General features: G+C 43.4%; 1 protein-coding gene across 1 annotated transcript in view; it reads left to right on the forward strand.

Annotated features, from left to right (window-relative positions):
- The first annotated feature begins 2,378 nt into the window (after positions 1-2,378).
- Positions 2,379-19,507, forward strand: part of LOC124788393 (arylsulfatase B-like) — a 92,539-nt gene continuing 75,410 nt past the window's right edge. The window contains exons 1-2 of the mRNA XM_047255659.1: positions 2,379-2,430; positions 17,646-17,775. Coding sequence (XP_047111615.1) covers positions 17,659-17,775 — 117 coding nt within the window. The 5' untranslated portion in view covers positions 2,379-2,430; positions 17,646-17,658. The remainder of the gene's footprint in view (positions 2,431-17,645; positions 17,776-19,507) is intronic.

Here is a 19,507-nt window from a genome sequence, read left to right on the forward strand (position 1 = left end):
TTTAAATGAAAACCTCCAAACATTTCAAGCAATATGAGGAACAATAAACATAAAACTTACCTGTTGTTGTTGTCGTCATCCTCACTCCGAAGACTCGTTTTATGCAGCTCTCCATGCTAGTCTACCTTGTGCTTACCTTCAGAAACCGAAAAGATATAAAAGCAAGCTTTTACAAAGCCGTGGTGACACCACTGCCACTGAATATCAGCGAGAAGTGGATGAATAAAAGGTAAGATGACAGCAAAATGCAAGCAGCAGAGATGAGTTACTCGAGGACGATAAGGCGATGCACAGAGATTTAATAAAGAATGAATATGTTCGAAATAGGTTGAATCGGCACCCAACGACGAAGTCACTGAACACAGAGACAGGCAGAAACAATGTGTGGGAAGACTGAAGGACTACCCAGGAAAGTTCTTAAATACACCACGAATGAAAGACGCCCACATGTACACCATGGAAAAGATGGGCGTAAACTTCGTGAGGACGGAGTCGACAAGTGCCTAATCTCTCTTGGCAATATAACGACGACGTTTTTTGGCTTTCGTATGGCCTTACTTGAATATGAGCAGCCTCTCTAAAATTCTTCATTATATTCCAAGAGTGCGTTTTACTGTGAAGAAAGAGTAAAATATATTTTTCTTGAAGGATTAAAGCAGTAAAAGTTAAAAGTCAAAAGAGGCTAGGAGATAAGAGTTTGAAGGAGACCACTCTGAATAAGCAATTAGAATATGTTTACAAAGTCCGTCGTATCATTAACCCTGTCAATATTAGATAAGGTAAGTCTCCAAACTTGTTCACTCATTACGGTCTTAGACGATTCTCATCTTCTACTTCACATGTTATTATGTAATCTACTCAGCTTCCTGTAGCTCATCTTAGTCTTTCTTCGTATCTTCTAATTTCACAAAGAACTTCGTTATTTCACCTGGCTGTATGTTCAACCCAATTCTCTTTTTATTGCTGCCATAATTACGCGTTGCACTCCAACCTCTATCGCAATAAATTTGTATGTTTACTTGTCTCTTTCATTAACCTCCAATATGCATATCTCCATTGCATACTTAGCTACTCGGTTTTCTTTTTCTAATTCGTGCGCTAAAAATTTCGCAGTCGCAAATCAAAACCGGTAAGAGACACTGCTTGGAAACTTTCTTTTCCAGGCACACTGTAGTGATAGTCTTGCAAACAAAGTTTAATTAAAGCTGCCCTAGCTATTTTTACTCTTACGTGTATTTATTTTACTGCTGATTCAGTCTTCAACTAACCAAAATGCAATTAATTTATTTTTTCCACAATACAGTTTCATTTTTCTGTCTCAGTAACGTACCTGACTAAATGATGCATGCCAGACATCATAAAACACTCTGACTGTAAACTCTACGTTTCAGGCATGTGAAGCTCATTTTTGATAGACGCATTCAGTTTACCAAAATTATTCTGTGCAGTTTTCTCTCGTTCGTTTGTTTCACTTACCTTTCATTTAGCCGGTATCTTCAGTTACCCATAGCACAGCTTATTCATTTCGTCGTTTAAGTTAAGGTTTCATCTTAATAGTTCACTTGACTATATTTGGCAAGCCAAACTGGTAGTGCGCTACACATAAAAACTTTGCTTTTTATCACATTGAATGCTTAGTTGACCAAACGCTCTCCAGTGCAAAGTTACTATTCTGCTTACATTTTTTGCTATCCATCTTATCTTTTAACACAAAGAATCAGAAACAGGTTCTATGACTTTATCGTTAATATACACCAGTTTTTTTATGATGTGTTAATTATACATTGCTTTTCTCTTATTATACATACTCTTTACTGTGTTTAGTGTCTAGATTTACTGTTCAAGTTTACATCACCAGACGCAAACAAACTTCACTACTATAACTATACTGTTCTGGATGTACTTCGATTAACGATATGAAAAATTCCTGTAGAGCTAATATGAATAATTTGGTGTGGTGATGCGAAATCTCTTTGCCTGAATGCTCTTTCGGTTCTGAATTGACCACTGTCATGATGATGCTGTGACAGCAAATAAATAACGTTGTATAGAAGCGATTGAGGAAGTGAAGTTAGGTTATCTAATGAATCAAGAAAGTTATATGAGTGTTTTCCACAAGCGAAGGGGTATCAAGGGAGATTTAGCAATGTCACTTCATCATGATAATAAACAATGAATGCAGACAGAATTCAAGGTTCCAAAATCGAGTGCCCTGTTTTGGAATAACCCGCAGCGCTTCCTTTGAAGAAGTAACAGTAAACATGACGGTCAGTTTGGGCCAATCGACTGAATGAGACAGAGAGATAACAGCCTGTCGTGGAGTGGCTGCCGGAGATACAAGCGCGAAAGCCTCATTTAAGTTCTGAGCAGTGCAGGGAGAGGTCTGAGACGCCAGTCGCCTGGTCACACTACGTCACTTCCTCTTTTAAGGTGGGTCACTGATAAATACGGCTACATTCCAATACTACACAGCGGGAAATCCAGCCATTCATTCTGCGTTGTCATTAGATTTACTCAATGACGACCAACAAGTTTAGGTATTCGTGAATGTCTCAGGTTTTCACACATTTAATTATGCAAACTTCAGTGAACTTCGATCTGTTTTGACATGGAGAGAAAATTAAATTAATATTTGTTTTTGTATCTGTTTCCTGGTTGTATGCCAGCTACTTTTTTAGGTTGTGTTACAAAGATGAAATATTGACCAATTCTGGTGCTGTTACTGTTCCTAGCCAACTGCCCGTCATGTTTACTATTACTTCTTTAAATGAAGAGCTGTGGGTTATTCCAAAACAGGGCACTCGACTTTGGAACCTTGACGTTCGGATTGCATTCGTTGTTTATTATCGTGATGTAGTGACTTTGCTAAATCTCCCTTGATACCCCTTCGCTTGTGGAAATCACTTATATAACTTTCTTGATTTATTAGATAACCTGACAGAACTTCCTCAGCATCTTCTATACAACATTATTTGTTTGCTGTCACACTATCATCATAACAGTTGTCAGTTCAGAACTGGTCCAGGCTTCTTTACTACATGCATCATTTTTAACCATACCCGAAATTTTCATTTTCTTTCTCCTTAACTGGTCTAACGTTTTGTTCGCGATTACGTACCTACTATCGTCATAAATCATAGTTCTGTTCTCCATCCCTAATGTTCTAAAGCCATTAAAATAAAACAGGAACAATAGTGGATTCAATATGTTGTCCTACGGAACATTTATTTAATATACTTTGTACCTGATAAATACATACCCAAATTTGCTTTCATGAGTAGTGTCAAAGCGGTGCTACTTAGTATATTTGTCATACAGTGTATTATTCTATGCCGCACTTGCCTTGGGATGATTTTCTAGCCTGTGATGATTTTCTACACCGTCAGGTGTATTGACATCCTAAACTGAACTAGTACAAAATACCGGTTATGCACACGTCGTAATTATCGGACGTGGAGAGAGAGGACATAAACAGACCTACCTTTTTTAAAACGTTGTAGTACTCCATCTGTGAACGCGATTGAGAGTTTTCAATTCCCTGTGTCGAGCCTATGTCAGCGTAGAAATAAGCAACTTCCCGAAGCTGGTACGTAGTCTAATCCACTGTAACTTCTTAGAACAATATTTAGAGTCAATTTTTTAGTTGTCCCGGTTTTTGTTGGCTTCATTGTTCCTTTTAACGCTGTACAGATGCAAAGTCTGACGGATGAGTATCAGAAGAGTGGGGGCGAAATACAGTTAATTAAAGAAAACTTAGGATGTACTCTCAGTGACGGAATATAGAAAGGGCTCAGACTGGACGCGGAAGTAGAGATCGAGTGCCAGTTTGGTCAAAGAAATGAACGGGCACTGATTGGCTGGCCACCCTGTAAGAAGAGGTGGCTCATAGTGTTTATAAACGGGAGGCAGACTCTTGTTCAGAAATTGTGTTGCCCATACGTGGAATATGAGAAGGCTCTTTTACAATTGTCGTAATAGTGTTGTCAAGGAGAAAATTTACATATAGTCATACTGCCAAAATCTACCACAGAACTGGTGCGGAAACTCTGCTTTTAAATGAGGTAGTTCAAAAAGAGAATAATCTCTACAGTGTATGGGTTAGTAACAATGTGACAATTAGATATTAATCTGGTGTACGTTCACACAGAAAATAATGGCTAAATGTAAATATCTTCAAATTTTTTCGTAGAAAGAAGGCTAAATTCACTGTTACTTATTTAATAACAAACAAATTTACAAGTAATTTTCTTAAGTGAAACTCGTGTTACATTGCAAAAGGGAAATACACTTCTGTGCTGAATCCGCTTTTACATTTAATCCATACGAACGTAGTTTTCGGTGGGTCAATCGCTTTAGAACTGTTGCCTTACGATTATGCAGGACAGAGAAATAAATTATTTAAATATTACTCCCTTCGCAAGATATTGTAGAGTGGCCAAAATAAATGTTGCATATTGCCGAAAAATAATATTGAACTTTTTGATCCAATAATACATGGTTTGTCTGTAATGCGATTCTAGCGAGAACAGTCAATGCTGGTTCCGCGAAGGGGCTGTGTGTGCAGTCAACGACAACCATGCCACAAGCAAACTTCGCAGTGCTGGTGCAGTGTGCCATTAGGAGAGTTGTGTTGCTTCAGGATTGTGCGGACAACAATCACATACAATCAGAGGCTCCATGCAGTCACTCTAGTGGAGCGAGAAATGGGACAGGCAGATGTCGCAGCGAATGTCATGCTGAGTCAAAGCGATGTCTCTAGAATCTAGAACAAGTTTCTATCCACAGAAGCAGTTGAGGATCGTCAAAGAAGTGATGGCAAAATAAAAACAGCTCATGTGCAGGACCGGTATCTGCGTATAACAGCAACCGGAAACAATCAACACAATGCGACACATCTACCCTGGTAGTTTCAAACAGCTACAGGAGTGCAGATATCAACACAAAGTACGAAATTGGCTCCATCAGCAGCAATTACGTCTCAGAAGGCCTATTTCTGGATTAGACTGCATTGGGATACAACTCGCTTTTTTCTTGAGTTTCTTGTCTGTCTCCTCCCTGAAAATACTGATATTCGAGTGTGGAGACAAGGGGAACAACGTTTAAACCCTAACTGTATCGTACACCGTCACCCTTATCAGTGCAGTTCAGTCATGCTTTGAGGTGGAATCATGTTTGTCCGCTCTTTGTTTTTGTTTATCAAGTGGTATTTTGTTTATCATCTCTATTTTTGTTTTCTTATTACTGTATCTGACAGAACAGAACTGGTTTTGTTTCCTGTCATATTCAACATTGACAAGGAAGCAATATGCAACATTTATTTTGACCATTGCATTTAAAGGGACTGTAGGAACTATTTCATTCCATATTTCTTTTTAAGTTTAGGTAAATACTCTCTGCAGACACATAGGCTGTATTGTTTGATTCCAGAAACAATAAAACAGCAACTTGTGAATAAAGTAGGTTTGTTCTTTACTTACTATAGGGATGGCTGTATACAAACGAACTAGATCAAAACACGTTACAGTGTGCTCATTTAGGTGAGACTTCATCTGAAGAAATGGCATAGTTCAAACAAATACCTCAACAACACACAAAATCCTACGCTAAAGACATAAAAATTGTATTCAATGAACCTAAAATAATTCAGACAATCACATTTTCGATCACTTATCAAAATTCCAGAACCACAAAAGCAAAAACCATCGACCTGCACCATCTCACTATCTCAACAGACGTTGAGTTAACTCACTCATTGTTTATTTTTAGAATATGAAACAAAAGAGTTGTTAAAGAAACATGTGTGTGGCAAATTGTCAACACTTCAACCCCATATGAAGTAGCAGCAAATATCGTCATACCACACGTGACACTCGGAACAACTGTGCAAAACACGTAGAGAGCTACATCAGCAAGGTATAAAACTTGAGTACAAGGTGAAGGTATAATAGACAAGAATAAAGAAAGGCACAACCATGTGAAAATGGTAACATTGATCACATGAGATCGACTATACTCATTCCCCATAAACTGTCTTGTGTAAGAACACAACAGACTACCTCATGCATCACCACCAAGGGAAACCATTGTACACATTGCTCCCATCAAGTAACAGACATTAATATAGAGGGTGCAATCCAAAAATATGAAAATTGCTTCATTAAGAAAGAAAAATGTAAGAAAAATACTCTTGCTTCAATGTTATAAAATGTCACACAACACCAATAAAATCTTCCAAAATGGCAGTCTGCCCCCACAGCAAACATAATTTTCATTATATCTGTTCATACATCATCGTAGCAAATCCTTATAAATTCCTCAAACTGTTCAACCGTCTCTAGCATTCCAGCTCCACAAAATGTTAAGGTAAACCTTGAATGTCACTTAAACTCGCAAATAAATCTCAATATGAATACATAGAATCTTCAGCTCACATGTGATATTCCATTAATTTAGTACCATTCTGAGTTCCTTTGCCGCAAAAACACATGAAATATTACGAACTACAATTAATCTAAAGAAGGAAAATGGGGAATTGTACGAGTACAAACGTATTCCACTTTAGATTTACTATACACAAGAGGTGGTTCCGAAGAGTCACTCCAACATGTGCTTGTAATATGCCAGTACACCAAAAGTTTAATATCTCACCACAGTGATTTAAATAACTTTCCTGAAATGAACTGGTACAACATGTACATCATATCACGTAGTACGTGTAATTTTCTCTAAAACACACAAAAAAGTTTAACCCAAAGTCATGTATCAATACAACACTTACCACAATACATACCCGTCACATTCCACAATCAACGCCAGAGTGGCAAAAGTATGTGATTTGACTCTGAAGTCATAAAAGCAATACAACATTGAAATAAAAGAAAGCAAAATCGCCAGCTGCGGTGGCCGAGCGGTTGTAGGCGCTTCAGTCCAGAACCGCATGACTGCTAGGGTCGCAGGTTCGAATCCTGCCTCGGGCATGGCTGTGTGTGATGTCCTTAGGTTACTTCGGTTTAAGTAGTTCTAAGTTCTAGAGGACTGATGACATCAGATGCTAAGTCCCATAGTGCTCACAGCCATTTGAACCAATGCAGAATCTTCTCAATAGTGTATGCTCAACGTGCAGTGGTTACATGTGACGCAGAACCCAAGCAAATGAAATTCAAGAGAAGCAATCGGAGGTTACTTTGATACAGTTTTAATCTGAATGTAGGCTGTAGCAGGAAGTGCGACCAGTACACTGGAGGCGCTTGTGGGCTTGCCAAGGTGGCCTTCAATATTACGGATGCTTGTAGGTGCAGATGTTAACAGTAAGCGGTTGATTGTTGACAGAAGGACACCATTTTGGTACCTGAATTAAATGTTCGTTACTATTGAATGACAAAAGGTCGCCACTGACAATATACCATCATAACACAAAAGAGAACAGAACAAAGGCGAGAAAGTGCGGTTACCGCAAACCAGGATTCAAAAGGCACTGGCCTTCCATCTCAGGAAACCGTCGTCTACAACAAACGTCAATTAAATCTTACAAATAAGACAAGAATTTTGACACGAAAGAACTGCAATGTGAGAAGTATTGCGGTTATACTGCAGATACAATCTGAAGAAAAAGCGACGAAAAAGAACACAATTTAAAAAATTCTACATCTATCTACATTCTAAATTTATACTCCGCATGCCACCCAACGGTGTGTGGCGGATGGCACTTTACGTGCCACTGTCATTACATCCCTTTTCTGTTCCAGTCGCGTATGGTTCGCGGGAAGTAACACTGTCTGAAGGCCTCCGTGCGCGTTCGGATCTCTCTAATTTTACATTCGTGATCTCCTCGGGAGGTATAAGTATGTGGAAGCAATATATTCGATACCTTATCCAGAAACGCACCCTCTCGAAACATGGCGAGAAAGCTACACCGCGATGCAGAGCGCCTCTATTGCAGAGTCTCCCACTTGAGTTTGCTAAACATCTCCGTAACGCTATCACGCTTACCAAATGACCCTGTGACGAAACGCGCCGCTCTTCTTTGGATCTTGTCTATCTCGTCCGTCAACCCTATCTGGCACGGATCCCACACTAATGAGCAATACTCAACTATAGGTCGAACGAGCGGTTTGTAAGCCACCTCCCTTGTTGATGGACTACATTTTCTAAGGACTCTCCCAATGAATCTCAACCTGGTACCCGCCTTAAGAACAATTAATTTTATATGATCATTCCACTTCATATCGTTCCGCACGAATACCCCCAGATATTTTACAGAAGTAAATGCTACCAGTGTTTGTTCCGCTATGATATAATCATACAATAAAGGATCCTTCTTTCTATGTATTCGGAATACATTACATTTGTCTATGTTGAGGGTCAGTTGCCACTCCCTGCACCGAGTGCCTATCCGCTGCAGATCTTCCTGCATTTCGCTACAATTTTCTAATGCTGCAACTTCTCTGTATACTACAGCATCATCCGCGAAAAGCCGCATGGAACTTTCGACACTGTCTACTAGGTCGTTTATATATATTGTGAAAAGCAATGGTCCCATAACACTCCCCTGTGGCACGCCAGAGGTTACTTTAACGTCTGTAGACGTCTCTCCATTGATTACAACATGCTGTGTTCTGTTTGCTAATAACTCTTCAATCCAGCCACACAGCTGGTCTGATATTCCGTAGGCTCTTACTTTGTTTATCAGGCGAAAGTGCGGAACTGTATCGAACGCCTTCCGGAAGTCAAGGAAAATAGCATCTACCTGGGAGCCTGTATCTAATATTTTCTGGATCTCATGAACAAATATAGCGAGTTGGGTCTCACACGATCGCTGTTTACAGAATCCATGTTGATTCCTACAGAGTAGATTCTGGGTTTCCAAAAACGACATGATACGCGAGCAAAAAACATGTTCTAAAATTCTACAACAGATCGACGTCAGAGATATAGATCTATAGTTTTGCGCATCTGCTCGACGACCCTTCTTGAAGACTGGGACTGCCTGCGCTCTTTTCCAATCATTTGGAACCTTCCGTTCCTCTAGAGATTTGCGGTACACGGCTGTTAGAAGGGGGGCAAGTTCTTTCGCGTACTCTGTGTAGAATCGAATTGGTATCCCGTCAGGTCCAGTGGACTTTCCTCTGTTGAGTGATTTGAGTTGCATTTCTATTCCTTGGACACTTATTTCGATGTCAGCCATTTTTTCGTTTGTGTGAGGATTTAGAGAAGGAACTGCAGTGCGGTCTTCCTCTGTGAAACAGCTTTGGAAAAAGGTGTTTAGTATTTCAGCTTTACGTGTGTCATCCACTGTTTCAATGCCATCATCATCCCGTAGTGTCCGCATATGCTGTTTCGAGCCACTTACTGATTTAACGTAAGACCAGAACTTCCTAGGATTTTCTGTCAAGTCGGTACATAGAATTTTACTTTCGAATTCAATGAACGCTTCACGCATAGCCCTCTTTACGCTAACTTTGACATCGTTTAGCTTCTATTTGTCTGAGAGGTTTTGGCTGCGTTTAAACTTGGAGTGGAGCTCTCTTTGCTTTCGCAGTAGTTTCCTAACTTTGTTGTTGAACCACGGTGGGTTTTTCCCGTCCCTCACAGTTTTACTCGGTGCGTACCTGTCTAAAACGCATTTTAGGATTGCCTTGAATTTTTTTTCATAAACACTCAATATTGTCAGTGTCGGAACAGAAATTTTCCTTTTGATGTGTTAGGTAGTCTGAAATCTGCCTTCTATTAGTCTTGCTAAACGGATAAACCTTCCTCCCTTTTTTTATATTCCTATTAACTTCCACATTCAGGGATGCTGCAACGGCCTTATGATCACAGATTCCCTGTTCTGCACTTACACAGTCGAAAAGTTCGGGACTGTTTGTTATCAGTAGGTCCAAGATGTTATCTCCACGAGTCGGTTCTCTGTTTAATTGCTCTAGGTAATTTTCGGATAGTGCACTCAGTATAATGTCACTCGATGCTCTGTCCCTACCACCCGTCCTAAACATCTGAGTTTCCCAGTCTATATCTGGTAAATTGAAATCTCCACCTAAGACTATAACACGCTGAGAATATTTATGTGAAATGTATTCCAGATTTTCTCTCAGTTGTTCTGCCTCTAATGCTGCTGAGTCGGGAGGTCGGTAAAACGAGCCAACTATTAACCTAGCTCGGTTGTTGAGTGTAACCTCCACCCATAATACACTCCTGGAAATTGAAATAAGAACACCGTGAATTCATTGTCCCAGGAAGGGGAAACTTTATTGACACATTCCTGGGGTCAGATACATCACATGATCACACTGACAGAACCACAGGCACATAGACACAGGCAACAGAGCATGCACAATGTCGGCACTAGTACAGTGTATATCCACCTTTCGCAGCAATGCAGGCTGCTATTCTCCCATGGAGACGATCGCAGAGATGCTGGATGTAGTCCTGTGGAACGGATTGCCATGCTATTTCCACCTGGCGCCTCAGCTGGACCAGCGTTCGTGCTGGACGTGCAGACCTCGTGAGACGACGCTTCATCCAGTCCCAAACATCCTCAATGGGGGAAAGATCCGGAGATCTTGCTGGCCAGGGTAGTTGACGTACACCTTCTAGAGCACGTTGGGTGGCACGGGATACATGCGGACGTGCATTGTCCTGTTGGAACAGCAAGTTCCCTTGCCGGTCTAGGAATGGTAGAACGATGGGTTCGATGACGGTTTGGATGTACCGTGCACTATTCAGTGTCCCCTCGACGATCACCAGTGGTGTACGGCCAGTGTAGGAGATCGCTCCCCACACCATGATGCCGGGTGTTGGCCCTGTGTGCCTCGGTCGTATGCAGTCCTGATTGTGGCGCTCACCTGCACGGCGCCAAACACGCATACGACCATCATTGGCACCAAGGCAGAAGCGACTCTCATCGCTGAAGACGACACGTCTCCATTCGTCCCTCCATTCACGCCTGTCGCGACACCACTGGAGGCGGGCTGCACGATGTTGGGGCGTGAGCGGAAGACGGCCTAACGGTGTGCGGGACCGTAGCCCAGCTTCATGGAGACGGTTGCGAATGGTCCTCGCCGATACCCCAGGAGCAACAGTGTCCCTAATTTGCTGGGAAGTGGCGGTGCGGTCCCCTACAGCACTGCGTAGGATCCTACGGTCTTGGCGTGCATCCGTGCGTCGCTGCGGTCCGGTCCCAGGTCGACGGGCACTTGCACCGTCCGCCGACCACTGGCGACAACATCGATGTACTGTGGAGACCTCACGCCCCACGTGTTGAGCAATTCGGCGGTACGTCCACCCGGCCTCCCGCATGCCCACTATACGCCCTCGCTCAAAGTCCGTCAACTGCACATACGGTTCACGTCCACGCTGTCGCGGCATGCTACCAGTGTTAAAGACTGCGATGGAGCTCCGTATGCCACGACAAACTGGCTGACACTGACGGCGGCGGTGCACAAATGCTGCGCAGCTAGCGCCATTCGACGGCCAACACCGCGGTTCCTGGTGTGTCCGCTGTGCCGGGCGTGTGATCGTTGCTTGTACAGCCCTCTCGCAGTGTCCGGAGCAAGTATGGTGGGTCTGACACAACGGTGTCAATGTGTTCTTTTTTCCATTTCCAGGAGTGTATTTCACAGGAACTATCCACTTCTACTTCACTACAGGATAAACTACTACTAATAGCGACAAACACGCCACCACCAGTTGCATGCAATCTATCCTTTCTAAACACCGTCTGTGCCTTTGTAAAAATTTCGGCAGAATTTATCTCTGGCTTCAGCCAGCTTTCTGTACCTATAACGATTTCAGCTTCGGTGCTTTCTATCAGTGCTTGTAGTTCCGGTACTTCACCAATGCAGCTTCGAAAGTTTACAATTACATTACCGATTGCTGCTTGGTCCCCGCATGTCCCGACTTTGCCCCGCACCCGTTGAGGCTGTTGCCCTTTCTGTACTTGCCCGAGACCATCTAACCTAAAAAACCGCCCAGCCCACGCCACACAACCCCTGCTACCCGTGTAGCCACTTGTTGCGTGTAGTGGACTCCTGACCTATCCAGCGGAACCCGAAACCCCACCACCCTATGGCGCAAGTCGAGGAATCTGCAGCCCGCACGGTCGCAGAACCGTCTCAGCCTCTGATTCAGACCCTCCACTCGGCTCTGTACCAAAGGTCCGCAGTCAGTCCTGTCGACGATGCTACAGATAGTGAGCTCTGCTTTCATCCTGCTAGCGAGATCGGCAGTCTTCACCAAATCAGATACCCTCCGGAAGCCAGAGAGGATTTCCTCCGATCCATAGCGACAAACATCATTGGTGCCGACATGAGCGACCACCTGCAGATGGGTGCACCCTGTACCCTTCATGGCATCCAGAAGGACCCTTTCCACATCTGGAATGACTCCGCCCGGTATGCACACGGAGTGCACATTGGTTTTCTTCCCCTCTCTTGCTGCGATACCCCTAAGGGGCCCCATTACGTGCCTGACGTTGGAGCTCCTAACTACCAGTAAGCCCACCCTCTGTGACCGCCCGGATCTTGCAGACTGAGGGGCAACCTCTGGAACAGGACAAGCAGCCATGTCAGGCCGAAGATCAGTATCAGCCTGAGACAGAGCCTGAAACCTGTTCGTCAGACAAACTGGAGAGGCCTTCCGTTCAGCCCTCCGGAATGTCATTCGCCCCCTGCCACACCTCGAGACGACCTCCCACTCTACCACAGGTGAGGGATCAGCCTCAATGTGGGCAGTATCCCGGGCAGTCACAGTCGTAGTCCGATCGGGGGATGCGTGGAACGAGCTGGCCGTTCCCGACAAACCCCCATCCGGACCCCCACAGTGATGCCCATTGGTAACAGCCGCAAGCTGTGTGACCGAAGCCAACACTGCCTGAAGCTGGGAGCGAAGGGATGCCAACTCAGCCTGCATCCGAACACAGCAGTTTCAGTCCCTATCCATGCTAAAAACTGTTGTGCAAATAACGTCTGAACTAATCTACAGAGAGCACAAACAATTCGACACAAAACCCTTAAGACTTTCGTGGCCACTTGTTGACAAACTGCCTATTGGCAGAGGATATACGCACTGAAACAGCTTGCAACCTGAAGAAAGAAGAGCGACAAGCCATTAAGAATCTCAATGCCGACAAGAGCAAATTGGTACAGCCTGCCGATAAGGGGAATGCGACCGTCATAATGAAGACCGAAGACTATGAGCAAAAGATCCCAGACCTATTAGATCCGACGACGTACCTAAAACTAAGTTCTGATCCGACTCAGCGTATCACACGGAATACGAATCGATTAATCAAGGCGTCTTTTCTGCCAGCGGACATACAGAGAAACCTGCGCAACACAGAAGCCCTAACACCTCGGCTGGATGGATTACCCAAGATCCATAAGAAAAACTTTCCACTAAGACCGATTGTTAGCGCTGCTGATTCACCGACGTATAAACTGGCAAAACACTTGGCCTCTCTGCTCCAGCCACACTTGGGGAAGAGCGACACATACATAAAGGACTCAGGACATTTCATTGAGAAGCTCAAGAAACTGAAACTTTCACGTAACGAAATCCTGGTCAGTTTCGATGTTGTTTCTTTGTTCGCGAAAGTGCCACTTAGTGACGCTCTGGAGCACATCGGTTTCATTTTCCCGCAAGACATCACAAAGCTCTTCCATACATGTCTCACCACCAGCTATTTCACCTGGAATGGCGATTTCTACGAACGGCTGGAAGGCGTCGCCATGGGTAGTCCTATTAGTCTAGTGGAGGCCAACTTCTTCATGGAACAGTTCGAAGCTCAGGCAGTGGACTTGGCGACTTCTAAACTTAAGGTGTGGTAAAGGTACGTCGATGATACATGAGCCATGGTGAAGAACAGCTCGGTGACTTCCTAAGACGCTTGAACAGCCTACATGCCAACATAAAATTTACCATGGAAGTAGAAAAGGACAAAAAACTGCCATTTCTAGATGTGCTGGTCACAAGGGATATTGAAAACTTGGGACACAGCGTGTATCGAGAAACCGACACTCACGGGCCAATACCTGCACAAACTATCAAACCACCACCCGAGCCAGAAAACGAGGCATGATTAATACGCTCATAACGCGAGCCGACGCGAAATACAACACCTGCAAAGTGTTCTGAGGAGCAATGGGTACTCCACAAGTTATATTGGAGGTGTAACATATCCAATCACTCGGCAAAGTAAAGAATCAGAAAAAGAAATGTCGGGAACGGCCTTTTTGCCATACATTCCCAGAGCGACGTTCAGAATCGGCCGTATATTGCGCGAACACGGTGTAAAGACGATTTTCAAACCGACAAGGAAGGTCAAAGAGTGTCTTAGATCGACAAAGGAGAAAAAGGACCCACTTGCAATGTCAGGAATATACCGTATACCATGTACATGCGAAGTGACTGGACGATCAATCAACGCCAAGATCAAAGAACATAAGCGACATTGCAGGTTGGGGCAGGTGGAGAAATCGGCCGTGGCAAAGCACGCCATACGTGAGCCCGACCACGTAATAAAATTCGCCGATACGGAATTTCTGGCTGTATAGAAGCACTATCATACGCGCTTGTTCAGGGAAGCTTTAGAAGCACAAAACCACGCGAACAGTTTCAACAAGAAAGAGGGAAACCTTAAGGTAAATGGATCCTGGTTTCCCGTACTGCAGCCAACGACCGCTGCAGGTAGTAAGAGAACCGCACCGGAAATGACCGAGGAGAAGCCCTCGGACGTTGGCTGGCCAGGTACATATTGTCTGTGGCCGCGAGCTCTGCTCACCACCGCCAATAAAGGGTGAAGCTTCGACAATGCCAGCCACTCGTGCTGGCGAAACGTCAGTAAAATCATTAGATGAGCGTCGGCCGAAGAACCCGAGACAGAAGCCAATAGGCAGAACACAATTTCCTCATTAACAAGGGCAGAGAAACTGCTGCTTTAGAGATCACAGAAGACTCACAAATTAAAGACATGTGCATATTTTTAATTGTTTACATGTAACGTTTCGTAGGAAAGAACAGAAACAGATGATTCCAAACAAGAAAACTCAACAAATAAGAAGTGCAAAAGGTAGCTCCATAGAAGAACGTAGACAATGAGGCAAATCTGTTGCATCCTTTGCATTCTAAGCGAAGCCCAGTATAAACATAAAAATCTAAAGGAAATTCATAAGAATCAAAAGGAACAATGTAATATCCTTATATTTGGATATGTATACAGAAGGATATCCACATGATGCCTCTTTAAAAGAAATACAGGTTTGACATCAAAATTCAACAAGATGACTGAGTAGTATCTGCTGTTTAATCCAATGAACGTGCAAGAGCAAAAACGTCTACAATAAATAAGTGAGGGTACCTTTAAGCATCAAAGAACCTTGACGAACTGGTCTCTCATACAACAGAGATCATTAATGTTTACAACTACATAAGATCTATAAAATATAAGCACAGACTAAACAAATTCACTGGCCTATATGAGTTGTCACAGGTGTTTTCCCAACATTATTAGTTATTAACTGGCTAGTGCACGAAAAGTTAACTTCCACCAAATTTCTATTCATTAGCATGAAATACCTACAAACAACACAGTGATTTGGCAGAAACAGAGTCAAATCAATGGACTGAATATGCAGAGTGGTCAGTTGCCTTCTGTCAGGTTACGGCAGAGTTCCACCACATTTTCATTCATTAGCTTGAAATATCCGCAAAAGACACAGTAAATAACAGAAGTACAGTCAAATCAATGGATTGAATATACACAGCGGGCAGTAGCCTTCAGTCAGTTTACGGGAGAGTTCAGATACGTATTGCCTATCGCATATGATGGAACAGACATTAAAACTCGCATTCCTCACACTGGAAAGTAGCTACATGGCGTAGTTTTACAATGTTACAGAAAAATAAGGCTTCAGTCACTTACGACAGTTGCAATAATAACAGAAACTTAACCATGTAATTTGCTGTGCTTCAGAGGCCAAGAGAAGCACATGTAGGTGCACTTCATTTTCTCACATTTAATGATATTGCACACAACATACTACACATATCACCACAACATCAGCACATTATTTAATCTTATTCTGAGCATGGCCCACACTTTTCACCACAGTACACCTGTCCTGACCATAATTATCTCATTACACATCAAATTTTATAGCTTTGAGACAACAGCGGCAAGTAGAAACAAGTATGCTTCACCATAATATTAACTTATTATGCTCTATGAAAAATGAAATAAAATAAAAAAACCAAGCTGCAGGAATTATCGGAATGGAACAGAAACCGAAAAATGTGATGTTAGTGTACTAACAAGAAATAATTACAATTTCAGAAAAGTTGGATGATTTAGTCAACAGAAAGGTCTTCACAAATGGTGCAAGTCAGTACGCTAGCAGTTGTCCGGCTTGATAGATAGAGTTGATAGAATTGTTCAATATACTCTTGAGGGATATCGTGCCAAATTCTGTCCCACTGGCACATTAAACTGTCAAAATCCCGAGCTTGTTGGAGGGTCTAGCCCACAACACTCCTAGTGTTCTCAATTGGGAAGAGATCCAGTGACATTGTCGGAAAAAGTGGGATTTGGCAATCACGAAGACAAGCAGTAGACACTCTGTCGTGTGCGAGCGGGCATTATTTCCTGAAACGTAAACACAGGGTGGCTTGCCATGAAGGGCAACATAACAGAGCGCCGAATATCGTCCATGTGCCGCTGTGCTGTGAGGACACGCTGCAGCGGATGACAACCTGAGGGTTCCCGCAATGCACCGGCAGACGCCGAGCCAATCAGATGCAACAGTAGCGGTAGCAGAGCGGGAGATGTCTGATACACAGTAATTTACTTTCTTCTTTTTCTTCGCGTGCTTCTCCAAAGAAATTAACTATACCCGTGTATTTTACTGTGAAGATTAGACTAGTGGTCTTTTCTGTGATGGCTTTCTGGTGTTATTTTCCTGTAGTTCAGAAGCTCCATGTCACGCCAAGTGTTAATCGGCGTGTCTTGGGTGATGATTTTGGTGACTGTATCATGGTATTCCATGAGCCCCATGTTTATTCTGCAAGGTCTTATTACTGCCAAGAATTATGTGACCATTTTGACCGATCAGGCCATTCCCATCGTAAAACAATTAATCCCCAATCGTGATCCCATGGTCCAAAACGAAAGACCCCCTGTTCACACAGCCCGCATCGTCCAGGGCTGGTTTCGTGAGCACAAGGATGAACTGTCGCATCTCTCCTGGCCACAGCAGTTACCAGATCTCATTGCTGTAGGGCATTTCTGGTCTGCTTTGGAAAGGAGCGTGCTTGATAGCTACCCATCTCCATCTTACTTACCTCAACTTGCCACTATGTTGTAAGAATAATGGCATAAGTTTCCTTTGGAGACCATACATGACACGTATTTATCGATTTCGAGACAACCGTAATGTGTTTTGTACGTGAACGGTTTCCTTACGCCCTCTTAGGCATGGTAATGTGTTGTGTTTTTGTCTTTTGAATATCTTTACCCACCTCATGTATACTTCCATTAGCAGATTACAGATTCATTAGAAATAAAATGAAATCCTGAGAGAACGTAAAAGAAATGATTTTACCGCAGTCTTTTAGAGAACAGAGAGCTTATATTTATAGGAAACTTTATTTTTCAGTGCTTTTGTTGTGATGGAGCTACTCGAAAACATGCTGCCCACGGTTTTGCTACTATTCGCGTTGCTGACGACGACCTCCTCTGCTGATACTAAACCGCCTCACATCATTTTCATACTCGCCGACGATATGGTAAGTGCCAGCAATTTGGATTTTAAGTTCGGCCCTGATCGCACTTTTCTTGTTTCTTAATGATTTCGTGTTCTTTTGTTTACTCTTACTGCATAGTGTGCGCTCAGTAGGGTGTTTATTCCATTCAACCAGTCTTGAAATTCTTATTCACTTCTTCAGAGGACTGCGATCCTTTTACCTACATTCTTTTAACATTAATTTATACCGCTCTTTTCAACGAAATATTACTTTGTTCATTGCTCTACGTACATAGGTTGAAAAGTATAAAAGAATGACAGAATCTCAAACCGACATCCTGTTCTACCCGAGAACTTTTCTGTTCCTTTCCTTTGTTCTCTTTTGAGCTTTACATACACTATGTGTGTCAAAAGTATGCGGACACCTGGCTGAAAATGACTTACAGGTTCGTGGCGCACTCCATCGGTAATACTGTAATTCAATATGGTGGTGGTCCACCCTTAGCCTCGATGACAATTTCGACTCTCGCAGGCATACGTTCAATCAGATGCTGGATGGTTTCTTGGGGAATGCCAACCCTTTCTTCACGGTGCAGCACTGAGGAGAGGTATCAGTGTTGGTCGGTGAGGCGTGGCATCAAGTCAGCGTTACAAAACATCCCAAAGGTGTTCTATAGGTTTCAGGGCAGGACTCTGTGCAGGAGAGTCCATTACAGGGATGTTATTCTCGTGTAAGCACTCCATACAGGTCGCGCATTATGAATAGGTGCTCGATCGTGTTGAAAGATGCAATCGCCATCTCGGAATCGCTTTGCAACAGTGGGAAGCAAGAAGGCGCTTAAAACATCAATATAGGCCTGTGCTGTGATATTGGCACGCAAAACAACTAGGGGTGCAAGCCCTCTCCATGAAAAACACGACCACACCATACCACCACCGCCTCTGAATTTTAATGTTGGCACGCTGGCAGATGACGTTCACCGGGCGTTCACCATACCCACACCCTGTCATCGGATCGCGACATTGTGTACCGTGATTCGTTACTCCACAAAACGTTTTCCCACTGTTCAACCGTCCAACATTTACGCTCCTTACACCAGGAGAGGCGTCGTTTGGCAAGTTTTATCACCTCCCGCCTAACTGTCATACTACCTGCAGTGGATCCAGATGCAGTTTGGAATTCTTGTGTTAAGGTCTGGATATATGACTGCCTGTTACACATTACGCCCCTCTTCAACTGTCGGCGGTCTCTGTCAAACAACAGACGAGGTCGGCCTGTACGCTTTTATGCTGTACGTGTCCCTTCACGTTTCCACTTCAGTATCACATCGGAAACAGTGGACCTAGGGATATTTAGGAGTGTGAAAATCTCGCTTACAGGCGTATGACACAAGTGACACCCAATCTTCTGACCACGATCGAAGTCCGTGAGTTCCTCGGAGCGCCCCATTCTGCTCTCTCACGATGCCTAATGACTACTGAGGTCGCTGATGTGAAGTGCCTGGTAATAGGTGGCATCACAATGCTCCTAATACGAAAAAGGTATGTTTCTGGCGATGTCCGGATCCTTTTGATCACATACTGTATATTGCAAAATGGCTCTGAGCACTATGGGACTAAACTGCTGTGGTCATCAGTCCCCTAGAACTTAGAACTACTTAAACCTAACTAACCTAAGGACATCACACACATCCATGCCCGAGGCAGGATTCGAACCTGCGACCGTAGCAGTCGCACGTTCCGGACTGCGCGCCTAGAACCGCGAGACCACCGCG

The sequence above is a fragment of the Schistocerca piceifrons genome, chromosome 3 (assembly GCF_021461385.2).
Source record: "Schistocerca piceifrons isolate TAMUIC-IGC-003096 chromosome 3, iqSchPice1.1, whole genome shotgun sequence".
In the NCBI taxonomy this organism is placed as follows: domain Eukaryota; kingdom Metazoa; phylum Arthropoda; class Insecta; order Orthoptera; family Acrididae; genus Schistocerca; species Schistocerca piceifrons.